Below are 14,383 nucleotides of genomic sequence, written 5' to 3'. Positions count from 1 at the left end.
CCCCCTTCAGCTCTCGGCCACCTATCCCCGCCCCTTCCAATCCCTCCGCGTTCTATCTCCGCCCCCTTCAAAAAATAAGGTCCAATCCCCTTCCTTGGTTGGATACCCTGGCCTCAAATTTCCTTCTGCCGGGCTTGATTCGCCACTGTCTGGCCTCCTTTATTGTGTTTTGCTGCTCCGAGCCTGGGGTTCTTAAACTTGGTCCTCCGGTCTTGGCGTTTTACTTTGCTTTCTCTTCGAAGAACGAGGCTTGGTTTAGAACTCACAGCCCACCTCTGAGTACAGAGTAATAAGAGGGAGGAGATGTTTGGGGTCAGGTCGGCCCACCAAAACCACCCATACAACCACGAAAAGGTGTATGGGTTGACTTGGCCCAAAGAAGGCGCTACAGCGGATTGGATTCAAGTTAGACTGTGTGAAGGACTTCCATGAGAGAAAGGAAAAGTATTAGAAATCGGGCTCAGATTGAGAGTATAAAATGGGCACAGACCAGCAAAGATAAACTTGAAACTCTTGTTTTATTAAGCTCTGAACGTTAGTGTTCTGACCAGGTTGGGTGTCGCGGCACCTGGGTCCAGCCCAGTCGCAGTCTAGAGAAAGGAAAGTGAAGATCAGGGGTGGAGTGGGGAGAAAAAACTTGGAGTAGTAGCCTCAGTACACAGGTGGGCACACTGAAGCCAGGGCAGGAGCAGAGACGTGCCCGAGGTCACCCAGTAAGCTGGGAACTGCCCTGGACCCCTTACTGCCGACCTGGGTCCTGGGGTTGAAGCAGGGCTCCTGCCTCGCGCCGGCGGCGCCCGTAGCTGTGAGGGTCCTGGGGCTCGCGGCCAGCCTTCCCCGAGGCCTCCTTGGTGGAGGCAGAGCGCAGCCAGTATATAATTTCCGGCAGGCGGTGCGTCTGGCACGTGCCCAGGGAGCAGAGGCGGCCGCGGTGCTGGGGTACCTGGTGCCACAGTCGCCTGGGGAGGGAGCGTAGGAGAAGACCAGGTTCAAGCAGAACCCACTTCAGAAATGGTGAGTGCGGGGAGGGACACCTTGAACTCCGAGACCAGCGGGGCGCGTTTACAGATCGCCCACCTTCCCGCAGCTGCGGAAAGCCGTGACTGGAAGAGGTCACACACCCCTCAGGGTCTTCTCCCCTCCCGGTCCCGACCGCTACCTGGCCTTTCTCACCTGCCTGCGGAGCCCGAGTCCCCTAGAGCAAAGGCGAGGAGCAACAGCATGAGGATGTGGGCGGTCATCTCGGGGCAGGGAAGGTCAAGGTCTGGGAAACCAGTGGATGAAGCTGCCCCTTCGGGGTGTCACACGGGCGCCTTCCCGGATAAACCCTCTGAGCGCCCACTGTGGAGTGTGAATCAGGGCGGGTCTCCACTTCCAGAGAAAACAAGCCAAAACTTCAGAGCGCAAGTGGCACACCACGCCAAAGTCAGGACTCGACCCGGACCCCTGCCTCCAATACCGTGGTGAGGAGCCCTGCGTGTGCAGACCCGCCACCGCGCTACGCCCTAGACCCCCTTAAGACGTCGGAAAGAGGGGCGGGGCAGCTAACACCTGCGAATAGGGACAGAGTGTACTTCCTGGAAAGCGGATGGGGGCTGGGAAACGACTTCATACACACCACCTATGAGGAGCTGCCTAATGCACGCGGGAAGGGATCCTGGAGTCTCCCTGGCCAGGGTTGCAGAGCAAAGACCAGCAACGTAGGTCAAGTGGAAAAGGGGTGTATGGCCCTAGCATAACCCGGAAAAAGAACTAACGTGCGGGTTGGGGCTGGGGCTCAGCAGTAGAGCACTCGCCTAGCATTTGAGGCACTGGGTTCAATTCTCAGCATCACATAGAAAAATATTGTGTACACCCACAGCTAAAATACACACACACATAAAAGAACTAAGGTGCAAGGGGTCAGGGGGACGGGGTCGTGCCCGCAGGCGTAGGGTGTCCGCTGTACTGAAGCACCTGTAGCCAGGGCTATAAAAATTGTGCTAAGTGTCCTGGTCATCCAGGTTGGGTGGACAGTGCTGGGGTGGAAGGGCGGGTGTAGACACCACGACGACAGCGAGGCAAAATGGGGAGGTATAAGGAGAGCAGTTTCATCTCTGTGAAACGGATGAGTCCTGCTGCCTTAAAGCCGGTTCCCAGTGACCTCCATGGAAGGCAACTCCCCAAACCCAAGCTCCAAGCTCAGCTGGGGGAGGAAGCAGGGGCATACCCCCACCAAGAAACCCTGTGCCCTCTCGACTCAGTTTCCCCAGCTGTTGAAGGATGGGCCCACTTGTTTCCAGTCCACCCTGCCTGGCTTGGCCTTGGAGGGTCCTGGACAGGAAAAAACAGCCAGGGAGGAACAATGTGGTGCTGGGAAGGGGCGGACAGGTTTCTGGGAAGCCTAAGGGCCAGCTCTGCTGGGAATCCAACCCCACCCTCAGCCCAGCAAAGCTAAAGCAGAAGCCCTGCCCAATGCCAGCACAAGAAGAGTGGGGACAAAGACCCTAGGAGAACCTTGGAGGGCAGAGACCCCAAGAGACCACAGGAGAGGAGCCAGAAGCCTGGAGAAACAGGATGGGGATGGAGTCCCAGACACCAAGTCCCTGTCCTCTCAGCTGCTCAGGCTGCCACCTCAGTACTTGTGAAGAGAACCCCAACCGGCTCTGCCCAGGACACCGAACCAGGTCCCAGCTGAGGATTTATTGGCGTAAATGCAACCATATAAAAACATAAGTTATGAAAAAACACAGTCACGATGTGCCCTCCCCATCCCCCCAGCCCAGACCCCTAAAACCCCCTTCTGCAAGAGGGAGGGAGAGGAAGGGGGACCCCAAAATCGCCTAAGAACGCCGCAGCCCCTGGGCCTGTGCAGGGCCGGCCCGGCGAGGGCAGGAGAAAGCCGGTGTCGCCTCAGCGCATCCGGTAGTCGGTGGAGCAGGACAGTTCACACAGCTGGCCCTTGAAGTCCAGGTCAATGGTGAAGTCCAGGTCACGCTGTGGGGAGAGGGAGGCCATGAGGGGCAGGGCAGGTAGGGCCCAACTATGAGGTAGCAGCAGGATGCAGGCCTGGCATAGTCCAGCATCCCCAGCCCTCAGAGTAGGCTGTTATCCGCACCCTCTCCACGGGATCCTGCTTTTAGTCCGCCTCCACGTGGATGATGCCAACTGACAGTCCCAACCCCAACATGTGCCCTGACTCAAGTGGCAGCTACAGCTGCACATGGGCATACTCAAGCCCCCAAGTCCCCAGCCAAGTCTGCCAGGGCTTAGAAACTGCTGGTCTCTGGAGTCACATTTCCCCATCATGACTGGTCCTGTTGGTAAGCTGTTTCTTCCTCCTTTTTAACATGGAAAATTTAAGCCCCTGTCCTCCAGCTAAACTTGATGGTCCCAACCACTGCCACCACTTCCCCTTCCTCGAGCTTCCTGGAAGGCCCCACCCACACCCAGCTGGCCATGTTTGGCAAGGATGGGACAAAGTCACCAATGGTCCCTCCCAATGACTCCTCTTCTCTTTGTGTATCTGTCACTTTAATCTTAGGGGTTCTCCACCTGGGCATCACTGTCATTTGGGGCCAGATTCTTTGTTGTGAGTTGTGAGGACTGTCCCAAATACCGTAGGGACACAGCAGCATCCCTGGCCTCTACCCATGAGATGCCAGGAGCAGTTCTCTAGTAGTAACAACCAAAACTGTCTCCCTGCAGTGACATGCATCTTCTGGGGGATGGAGGGCAGCACATACCCTCCCTATTGAGCACGGCTGCTTTACACCACCGACTTAGAAAACAGGTGTGACCTTGGGCTGCTCCCTGCCAGCCTCACGCCCCAGAGCCCTGGATGGACATGTCCAGTCCAGACCACTCCTCCAACCCCAGACTCCAGAGCCTTCATCCTCCCAGTCTCAGACTGGCCATGCTAGGCCTCCCAATGGTGTCCCACACCTGTCCCCAGACCCAAGTCTTGGTTGATGACTCCATCTTGCCAGATGCTCAGAAGGAAAAAGGGAGGAAAACCCCCAAATCTTCCTTTTCTCTCTCATATCCCATACCCCAATGGTGACCACTGGGTAGGAAGCCCTGGCATCTCCACCTCAGGCCACCTCTCACCCTTGACCCCACTTCCAGCTTGACAGAGGCCACCTCATCTGGCACATACCACATCGATGTTTCCCTTATCAAGAATGGGGCCCTCAGCCTTATCAAGTCTGGGTCACCAGGACCTGGATTGATAGGAACTCAACAAAATCCTACTGTGTAGATGGGCTCAGGGGCATGGGGACCCGCGCCCACCAGATCCCCCAAGCCTCACGTTGTTCTTGGCATTGGGCCGCATGCCGATGGTGCCGAAGATCTCCTCTCCCGTCTTCACCGTCAGGTAGTCCTCCATGTAGAACACTGTCTGCTTCCAGTGCGTGTATGGGGACTCGGGGCCTGGGGGCGGAGGTGGGTCAGCCACACGTGGCTAGCCTTGGCCCACTGCCCATTCCCATCCTGGAGCCTTGAACTCTGCCTGGATACGCAACCCCATGACAGGATACTGCATGCTGACCATGGTCAGCACTGGCCACGAATCGCTTTATCCCCACCAAACCTTGGAGACAGGGAATGTTGTCTACATTTTGTGAGTAAGGAAACGATGGCACAGCACCCAGATCACTCCTAAGCCAGCATTGGAAACGGGGCTGAGGGTTCCCTCTGCTCACTTCCATCACACATAAACCTCAAGGCTGGCCAGGGACCACCCGCCTGCCCCCACCATGGTGGGCCCTCACTGGTGGAGAAGCCGGTCCTCTTGTGGCAGCGAGTAAATTCGATGTTGAAGTAGGCCACCAGTGCGTGCACGTAGTCGTTCCGCTTCACTTGCAGACAGAAGGGGGAGGTGAAGGTCAGGTCCTCCACCTTCACGGTGTAGATGTCCACCTCCTGTGTGACAGGGCCCATGAGCTCCACGCCTACATAGGGCATGGCTCTATGGCTTCCCCTTCCCCATTGGTCTTCCTGGGCTGACTCTGGCGTCAGCTCATTCACTTCTTATCCTGCCTGTTCCTGCTCCCCAACATCCAGTTCAGTGATCAGACACAAAACCTGGGGCATCTATCAGAGTCCTTGTCCCTTTCTCACATCCAGACTCTAACCCTGTCCAAAACCCACATATTCCCCCTGCACTGCCTGGCCAGGCACCGCCACCCCCTCAGCAGTGGCAGCCTAACGGGTCACTGCTTCTGCCTTCACTCACCATGGTTCTTTACAGATCGGCTGATGTGACCATTTGAAGACAATGACAATCTAATCATGTCAAATCCCTGCTGAGAACCCTCCCAGAGTCCCACTGTTCTCAGGGGACTGAGAACTGGCTGGTGGGGTCCCTGCCTTCCCTGACTCTTCCTCCTCTAATGAGCATCCTCCCAATCCACACCAGCCCTCCTGGTGTTCGCTTCTGTGGTTCCCTGTGCAGTCTCGGCTCACTTGTGGCCCTGGCTTCCTGTGCCATCCACACGTGCTACGTTCCAGCTGCCTATGGAGGGACGGCCCACTGTGTGCAGTGCTGGTGAGGCCCCCAGTTCTACACCTGGCTCGCACGGCAGGGCTCAAAGATTTTTAACAGATGAAGTGGCTTCTCTGGGCCTCTAGCACCACCTTTGGTGGACATGCCAGGCAGGCTCAGAGGTCCCAGGGTGATGAGCAGATGATGGCCCTTCTTTGGTTCTAACCCTGGGAGACATACCCCCCTACCTTTATGAGACAGGCATTGGTGACCAGCTGCTTAGGGTCCACCACATCCACTAGGGGCTCCTTGATGGCCACATCTTTGATGCAGGACATGTCGAAGCCATACACGTTCTCCCACCCTGGGGAGGCAGGATGGGAGGAGGGGTGAGCCGACAGAAGCCCAGGGCGTGGCCTCACCTGGCCCACCCCACCAGCAACTTGGCCCTGAGCTCACAGTGGATCTTGTAGTCTTTGTACTGCCGGTCCTCGATGGCCGTCACATACAAGGTGGCCCGGTCTGGGAAGATGAGGCCGTCTGGTGCCTGCAGAGGGGTGGAGTAAGCACGAAGGTGGGGGCTGTGCCAGCACTGCCCCGGAACCTCACTGATTTGGTGTCTGTCCACCCCATGTGCCCACCATGCTCTGAGCCCCTATTGCCTCCCACCTGGACTCCTCAGTTGCCCTCACTGCTACCCTCACCCAAGGCTATTCCCCACAGGGTCGTAAGAGGGCATCAGAGCACCCAAGGGATCCTTAGAACCTCCTGGAACCTCCTAGAGGAAAACTTGTGGGGACCCAAAAACGCCCTGCAAGATGTGTACCTGCCCTACCACCTCTCCCCTCCGATTTCACCTCCTACTGCTCTTGTCCTTTATCTGCGTGGCGAGTGCACTCCTGCCCCAGGACCTTTGTAGTGGCTGTTCCCTCTGCCCAGAATGCTCTTCTCCCAGTCTTCCTTCAGTCTCCTCTCCTGCTTTGACCTGAGTGCTGGGATCACCTGCTCCCTTTGCCCCGCCACCGTTTTCTTCTGAGTACTGACTCCTTTCTGACGCTCTCTCCTCCCTTGTCATTGTCACACCTGGTTTGTGCTGCTGGCTTTCCAACATGTATGCAATCAAGCCTTGATGCAATCCTCTATTGGAAACACTTGGTGTGGTTTGGATTTTCTCTCTGGACACCAGCTAGGGGACCTGCACCTGCCTGCCCCACCTGGGGCCTCACCAGCCACTTGTCACGGGCGTAGAGCACAGTGTTGAGCATGGACTCATAGAAGAGGCAATAGCCCATCCACTCGCTGATGATGATGTCCACCTTCTCCACGGGCAGCTCCACCTCCTCCACCTTCCCCTTGATGATGGTTACCACTGCAGGGTGGACAGAGGTGACCACATTCAACCCCAGGGAGGCCAGCCAGCTCCCCTCCCTCCAGAGGTCTACAGCCTGGGACCCCACCTGGGGCAGACCTTGCCTTCAAGAGAAAGGGCTGGGGGTTAGCTTGGGACATCTTTAAAAACCTTAGCAGAACCATAACGTCTTAACTATATTCATATTATTACTCTGAGCTTTTTTTGCATTGCCCTTGCACATGCACGCTAAATACTCTACCACTGAATTACAACCCAAGCACTCACTCTGGACATTTTTGAGGCAGGAATAGACATTTTATATGACCTGGGTATCAAGTGAATAATCAGTGGGTCCTTGCCTTAAATGGAAAGTATATTTAAAGCTGAGTGATGGGTACTTGTGGCTGCATTATGGTAGTCTCTTAAGCCCTCTTCCCCTCCCAAGAAAAAACAAGAGCTGGGGATGTAGCTCATGGCAGAGTGCTTGCCTAGCACACGCCAATCCTGGGTTCAATCTCCAGTACTACAAAAGCAAACAAAACAATAACACCCCATCATTCCAGTTCCCAGAAGGTTGCACATCTGGAAACCCTGTCACCTTCTCAGGTCCCCATCCCATGTCCCTGCTGACAGAACACCAAGGCATTTGGCAATGTGAGTCCAACACATGACCTCATACTTTTAACCCAAGAATTCTACTGTTGACTTCACACAAACACTAGTTTGGATGTGAAAGGATAATATGTGCTGAGAGGCAGAAACCTTCAGAGAAGGTTACAAGCCCATAGCAGACTGGTTAAAAGAGCTGGGTATGTGTGGATGGAGCAGTTGTCACAAAGAAGTGCCTCAACATCTTGAAATGTGTTAAACTACACAATAAGCAGGAAAAAACAAACAAAAACCCAAAGAGGAACAGACTTGTGTGAAATGCTATTTGTGGCCAGGCAGGGTGATATATGCCTGTTATCCCAGTTAATTGGAAGGCTGAGGCAGGAAGATCCCAAGTTCAAACCAGCCTCAGCAAGATCCTATCACAAAATAAATAAAAGAGGTAGTGTGTTTCTCAGAGGTAAAGCACCCCTGAGTTGAATCCCCAGTACTGGGGTGGGGGATGCTATTGGTGTAAAAACTATGCAGGTGAACACAGAAGCATTTACACATATAGCTGCTTGTAGATATAGACGTCTCTGGAAGGCAGTAATTATAAACTCAGAGGACAGCCAAGGGGCCCAAGGGAGACTTCCCACAACTCTATAACTCATTCAAGAAATTAGAAGACACTTTCTACCCTAATTTTAAGAATGAGGTGCTACAGCCAGGCATGGAGTGCATGCCTATAATCCCAGCAACTAGGGAGGCTGAAGCAGGAGGACCACAAGTTCAATGCCAGCCTCAGCAACTAAGCTAGACCTTCTCAAAAAATAAAAAGGGTTGGAATGTGGCTCAGTGGTAAATTGCCCCTGGGTTTGCTCCTCACTATCCCCGGTGAAAACAAAACAAATAACCCAACTCAAGAATGAGGCACTAAGCTTGCAACTTTGAAACAGATTCTCAGGCTGCTGGCAGCCTAGAAAACCAAAGGTAAGGAGCAGTCATGGTCTCCCACTTCTTTCCTGAGGGCCCTGGGGAAGCTGGAATCTCCCACTCCATCCCCACAAACCCATTCTCTTCCTGGGCTCACCATGGTCTAACTTGTTGGCTTTGACGATCTTCACAGCATAATCAGAGATACTGGAACACTCGATCTGAGGGCCCAGGAAGAAGGGAGGGTGAGACCCCCCCAGTTCCATCCTTGGCCCCCAACCCCCTCCATCCAGTCCCTGAACCCCCATGGGCCCCCTCTCTGTCCCCCAGGCCCAGGCCCACCCAGTGACCTAGGAGACTTACCCCAATGACCTTTCGGGCCCCGGCTTTGGCAGCAAACATGCAGAGGATTCCTGTGCCCGAGCCCACATCCAGGACCACCTTGTCCTTGAAGAGGTGCCGGTTGTGAAACATGGAGTTGCGATATGTGAGGGTACGCACCTCATCCTTCAGCATCTCCTGCGGACAGGGGATACAAAGCCGTTGTGAGGGGGCCACATCCTCAGTTGGAAAACAGTGCCCTGGCCTCCAACACACTGACAAGTGCACAGGGCCAGACCTCAGACATCTTGCAAAAATCATTGCCCTTCTGTGCCCATTTCTCTACTTGTAAAATCAGACTCAATGAACCAAACTCCCAGATTCTATCATTGCCACCTAAGCCCCATTGATCCAAAGCCTTAAAAATGCCTCAGTAAAACTGCACACTTAAGGTGATAATTTTATGTTAAGTATATTTTAGTACAATTTTTATTTTGCAGTGCTGGGCATGGAACCCAGGGCCTCATACATGCTAGGCAAGCACTCTACCACTGAGCTACACCCCTAGTCCCCAACTATAAATTTTACAAAAGGCTGCAGAAGGGAATGGTCAATTATAGAATGCTACTCCAGCTGTATTTGGGAACTTCATTCTCAATCTAAAGTTACTAGGAAGCCCTCAGGGCACTAGCAGTTGGGGTGCAGCCCCCGTGCCAGTCACTAGAGGGCGGCAGGGGCCCACAGGCCCTGACCTCCAGCTGAGGTCTTTGGCATGCAGGCGCATGCGTGTTCCCATCCCAGCTGCTGGAGAGCGGCCCGCAGAGAGCCAGGCTAACCTAGGTCTCCAAGGCAACCGCGACCTGTGTTGTGGGCCTCGCAGGCGCAGTAGAGGGGCAGAGGAATGGCAGGATGCCGAGGGAGGGCGTGAGCATGCATGGAAAATTAACTTCCACCCCTCCAAAACCTCCTAAAGATTCATCAGCCATAGGGGCAGTCCACACTCACCTCATGGATGCCAAAGTGGGCATAGGAGTCAAAGTAGTAATCTTTGGACGTCATGTCCTCAGCATTGGGCTTCTCACTGCTTTCTGCCTGACCACAGGAAACCTGGGAGAGGGCGGATGGCAATGTGGGTCAAATCTGGGCCCACCACAGCCTCTTAAACCTCTGGGTCCCTGTTTTCCCCTGAGAGTATTATAGAATTCCCAGTCATACCAGGTCAACCCTACAGCCCCCGCCTGCCATCTTTCCTCCCTGGGATCCCCCACACCTAACAACCCCATTTTCCACTTCCAGGACCCACCCCAGAGCACCATCCAGGGGAGTACCCCGATACCTCAGCCACGCCTACCATCTCTCCAGACTCTCTGCCCCCGTTTCTAGCTCAGCCCACAGCTGGGGAGGGGAAGGGAAGGCAGAATTGGGGCAGACACAGGGAAGGGCAAAGGGGGGCTGGAGATGGAGTTAAGGAAGTAGCCACAGTATTGGGGGGGCCAGCTGGGGAGTACCTGGAGGGGCTTGTACTAAGTGTTTTGTGGGCAAGGGATAAATTGGTTTGAAGCAAGAGGGATCATGGTTAGGCCTCTGGGAAGGACCAGATGTGTGGCAAGATATATTTATGTGGAGGTGGGGAGGGGTCTCACAAAAGGATATTTACTTCTTCAAGAGGCGGCTGGAGGCTCATCCCATTAGCCAAGGTGGCTACAAAATTCTAGGAGAGAGTAACAGGGAGAAAGGATTAGCTACTGGGAGTGGCTGGGGGAGGGCCGGGCCAGGGGACCAGGCTCTTTGGGGCAGTGGGTTTCCTGCAATTTTGCTTTTCCTTCATGGGGAGTGGAGGCAGAGGGAACAAGCTAAGCGGCTGGGCTGTTTTCAGGAAGGGATGGGAGAGGTGGAGGGAGAAGTAAGGGGGTCTCCTATCCCAGCTGTGGCTGGAGAGATGGCGGCCCACCCCATGTAGCCCCTCTCTGGCCAGGCAGCTGACCACATACCCGCCCCATCCAGACCAGAGGAACTGGCACAGCCAGGCACATGGGCACTGCCAGCTGTCACTCCCCCTCATCACCTAATCCCCCCAGATTAGGTGACACTTCCTGACATACACCCCCATCCTGGGTGCCATGAATAGCTGGAGGGAGAGGGCTGGCAGGGAATGTACTCTGGGCACCTGCCACCTCTGCAAACCAGTCTCTTGTCTGAGAGGATTCCAGAAAAGAGGTGTGATACATAGGCACCCCCACCACAGCTGGGACCCCAGAGGCTGGCTCCTGTCTTGGATTCAGGAAGCCTAAAGTAAGCCAGGTGGAACCTGTCTCCTCACTCATTACTCCCTCCTAGGAAGGCTGCATCCCAGGACCCAGCCTGTCTCAGGAGCCTCTGGGAAATGACAGGGCTCCAGAATGTGCTTTGGGAAATCAGAGTCCATATCCTCCATTCACACACCCACCCCAGGCCCTGAAGTCAGGTGTGCAGCCAAGTAGAAACAACCTCTGGGAAAAATATTTATCATATTCATATAGCCCCTGGTGGTGGTTGTGGGGGTGGGGGGAACAACATGACTAACAGGGAAACACTCAAAGGGTGACCCCTGGGAGCTGCCCCCAATGGCATGTAGCATGTGTCTCAAGAACTGACCTCCCCATCCAGAGAATGTTACAAGATAAAGGGCAGAAGGACAAAATTCCATTGATTATGTCTCTTTGTGACCACCAACCAAAGCTTCAAGAAAGGCCAAATGGGCTGGGGATATAGCTCAGTTTGTAGAGTGCTTGCCTGTCAAGCACAAGGCCCTGGGTTCAATCCTCAGCACCGCAAAAAAAAAAAAAAAAAAAAAAAAAAAAAAAGAAAAGAAAAAGAAAAAGAAAAAAGAAAAGCCAAGTCACAGGCCATGACCTGCTGGGCTTCAAGCCCCTCCTCCATTTCTCCCAAACCAGTGAGGGGCCTGTAAGAAGGGAGGCTGCTGAGGGGATTTCTCTCTAGGGCCCATTTCTCAATACCATGGATACCACCATCAGACAACCTACCCCTGACCCAAGAAGGCTTGAAACACAATACTGGACCCTCCCCCACAGGGCTGCACAAGAACCAAATCTCACTGGAAACCATTTCAGGCACCAGCCTCAGGACCCCCACAGGACTTGGGGAAGTGGGAGGTCCCACACTCACGAATGCCACAGGGAGAGAAAGGACTCCAGGAGGAGGCAAAGCCTGCAGCCTACATACATATTTAACCCATCACAATTTCTTCCCTCCCTCTGCCCATCTGAGAGGGCTCCAAACAGAAGGTGGGTTTTGGGCCACGCCCCATGAAAAAGATGTCCCTCCCACATCCTCAGAAATGGCCACAAGGGGGTGCAAGGCACCTTATCGGGAAGGATCTCTACTGTCTAGATGCCCCACCACCACCCAAAGGGAGGTCACAGGGGCATGCCCCATCCCCCCTGTCCTCCAGCTCCTAAAGCCCCAGACCGGGGAGAATCCAGGGAAAGAAAAGGGGAATGTTGGGGGACCAATTTTTCGTCTTCCTTCCATCCCACGTTGGGGTACATGAAACATGAACCGGTGCCCCAGCAGAAGCCCCCAGACCCTGGAAGGGGGTTGCTGAGAGTCGAGAAGCACTGCCTCTCCCAAGTCTCCCTATGTCGTCTCCCCAGACAAATCCTGGCCCAAGGTGAGAGTCCGGGCCCCTAAGGAGCAGGGCTGGGGACCTAAGAGGGAGGGTCGCAGCTTCCTCCCCGCCCCCCCAGGCGCCCCTCCCCCGGTCGGGGGCGGGGCCTTTGTCCTGCACGTGGAGCCCGCCGGGCCACCGGGATCGGCACACCCCCTCCCTACCCACCGCGCCGAGGCCACGTGGGGGCTCGGCCGGAAGCGCCCCCAGCCCTCCTCCACGTGGGAGGGGAGATGAGACCCTCAGTTCGGCAGGGTGATGAAAGCCCTGAAAGCTACCCCCCCCCCCCCGCGACACTTCAAACGATATCCCTGGATCTGGGACATGCGGCGCTCCCTCAGTAAGGTTGGGGACCTTTAGCCCTAATTCGCCGATTTGGGGCCCCTTCCCCACAACGGAGGCACAAAACACCGACCCTAAACCTTCTCCCGCCCCCAGCGGCACTCCCGGCACTCACCTCCATGATGCAGTTCGCGGCCTCGGCTGCCGCCATCTTCACCCGCAACTACTCCTCCTCCGGCCGCCGAGACCCCCCCCTTTCTCCTCACTCCCCCGGGACCGCCTTATACCGGAGGGTCCACGGCCCGCCCACCGCAACCCCGCCAGGAAGTCTCATTGGCAATGGAGGCGGCCCGTCTGAAAATACCGCGTAGTAATTGGACGGAGAAGACGCCTATCAAATGTCAGGGGCCCACCCAGCTCATCGTTCCCGGCCCCGCCCCCTGAAGAAGACTGGGATGGGCAAAACTGCCTGTCTATTTCAAGAAGCCCTTCTGGTGATTGGGCAAAGGCAACCAGAAGCTCCCGCCCCTCCACCTCCAGCACCGCCTCAAAGTTTCCCAGCGGGCTCCGCGCTGAGCGGACGTCTTGAAACAGAATTGTCCATTGCTAAAATGATCCGCCTCTTGAGCACTGCTATTGGTTTAGCAAAAGGTGACGTTACGAGGTCTTTGGCCAGCCCTCCCCAAGTTTCTGGTCTCAAGAAGGACACAGCAATTGGTTCACCAGGAGGGAGGACAGGTCATTAGGCACCAGCAATTGGCTCAAACAAACTGTCACTCATCGTCCATTTGGCGGATTCTCCCAGTCCAGGGGGAAAGAAGGGCGCTTGTGCACATTCACCTAGAGGGAAAAACTGAAGTACTGAAAAGGCCAAGAGCGAGGGAGGGCTTGTCTGGTGCTCCGCAACATGTCGGGAATGAGAATAAAACGTCAATGCAATTAACCTCGAGCCCACCACTTAACTTCCAAGTTTTTAAAACCCATTGCCTCCTCTCTAGCCGCTTGGCCTTTGCCGAGACCCTCCCCCTACAGGGAACACCCACCTCCCTTTGTCTGGTCAACTCCTATACGTCAGGGTACAGTTCAGACACCCCCTTCTCTGGGAAGCTTTCCTTGATCCCGAGAAAAAAACTACTAGTTGAATAAAAACGACTGCAAAGGGTTGACTTCGTGAACACTGCCTCTTATGTCTCCTTACGCAATACTGCCGTCAGTCCAAACTTTTCTCCAGTTCCTGAATCAGCCCTTTCCGTTGAGTTAGGCATCTGCACAGGCTATACTCCCTGTCATGCTTCCTTCCTGGCAAACTCCTAGCACTTTTAGATTTTCAATATGATTTTTGTTATTCTTCTTGTTTGGTACCAAGGAGTGAATCCAGAGGCGCTTAACCAATGAGCCACATCCCCAGCCCTTTTTCATCTTTTTGAGACAGTCTCGCTAATTTGCCTAGGGCTTCCCTAAATTGCTGAGGCTGGCTTTGAACCTGCGATCCTCGTGCCTCAGCCTCCTGAGCCGCTGGGATTACAGGCATGCGCCAGCGCACCCAGTCCAATATGACTTCTTTAGTAGTTCTTTGACACCCCTCCACCGTCACTTCCCTCACAGCCGCTCTTCTTCCCTGCCCCAAATCAGAACAATCCCACTTCCCATCCAGTCACCTCATCACATCTGTTGGCCATTACCTCCTACAGCCTCTCAGTGCCGAGCCCCGCCCTCCTGCTCCTGATTTGGTGGATAATCTCCCTCCTAGGTCACTAACCTAGGCTCCACC

At 54.9% G+C, this 14,383-nt stretch overlaps 2 protein-coding genes across 5 annotated transcripts; both read right to left on the bottom strand.

Moving 5' to 3' along the window:
• Positions 1-534: 534 nt before the first annotated feature.
• Adm5 (adrenomedullin 5 (putative)) lies at positions 535-2,660 on the bottom strand. The gene is made up of 2 exons (XM_047529940.1): positions 1,174-2,660; positions 535-959 (listed from the first exon to the last, which is right to left on the bottom strand). Exons 1-2 carry the CDS (start codon positions 1,239-1,241, stop codon positions 740-742), a joined length of 288 nt encoding a protein of 95 aa, XP_047385896.1. The 5' UTR covers positions 1,242-2,660; the 3' UTR covers positions 535-739.
• An 85-nt stretch (positions 2,661-2,745) lies between these two features.
• Positions 2,746-12,919, bottom strand: Prmt1 (protein arginine methyltransferase 1). 4 transcript variants are annotated; one of them, XM_047529935.1, is made up of 11 exons: positions 12,788-12,888; positions 10,321-10,374; positions 9,669-9,770; positions 8,706-8,861; positions 8,500-8,563; positions 6,694-6,836; positions 5,927-6,014; positions 5,716-5,831; positions 4,755-4,905; positions 4,292-4,413; positions 2,746-2,976 (listed from the first exon to the last, which is right to left on the bottom strand). In XM_047529935.1, the coding sequence occupies exons 1-11, from the start codon at positions 12,821-12,823 to the stop codon at positions 2,893-2,895; spliced, it is 1,116 nt and encodes a 371-aa protein (XP_047385891.1). In that variant the 5' UTR covers positions 12,824-12,888; the 3' UTR covers positions 2,746-2,892. The 4 variants fall into 4 exon arrangements, with proteins under 4 accessions (XP_047385891.1, XP_047385892.1, XP_047385895.1 ...); XM_047529936.1 differs by lacking the exon at positions 10,321-10,374 and having other exon boundaries at positions 2,747-2,976; positions 12,788-12,919; XM_047529939.1 differs by lacking the exons at positions 10,321-10,374; positions 12,788-12,888 and adding an exon at positions 10,015-10,112 and having other exon boundaries at positions 2,747-2,976.
• Positions 12,920-14,383: the final 1,464 nt, after the last annotated feature.

Source organism: Sciurus carolinensis, chromosome 16, assembly GCF_902686445.1.
Source record: "Sciurus carolinensis chromosome 16, mSciCar1.2, whole genome shotgun sequence".
Taxonomy (NCBI): domain Eukaryota; kingdom Metazoa; phylum Chordata; class Mammalia; order Rodentia; family Sciuridae; genus Sciurus; species Sciurus carolinensis.
Note: the sequence above shows the minus strand (reverse complement) of the source record. Positions and strands in the feature narration are given on the sequence as shown.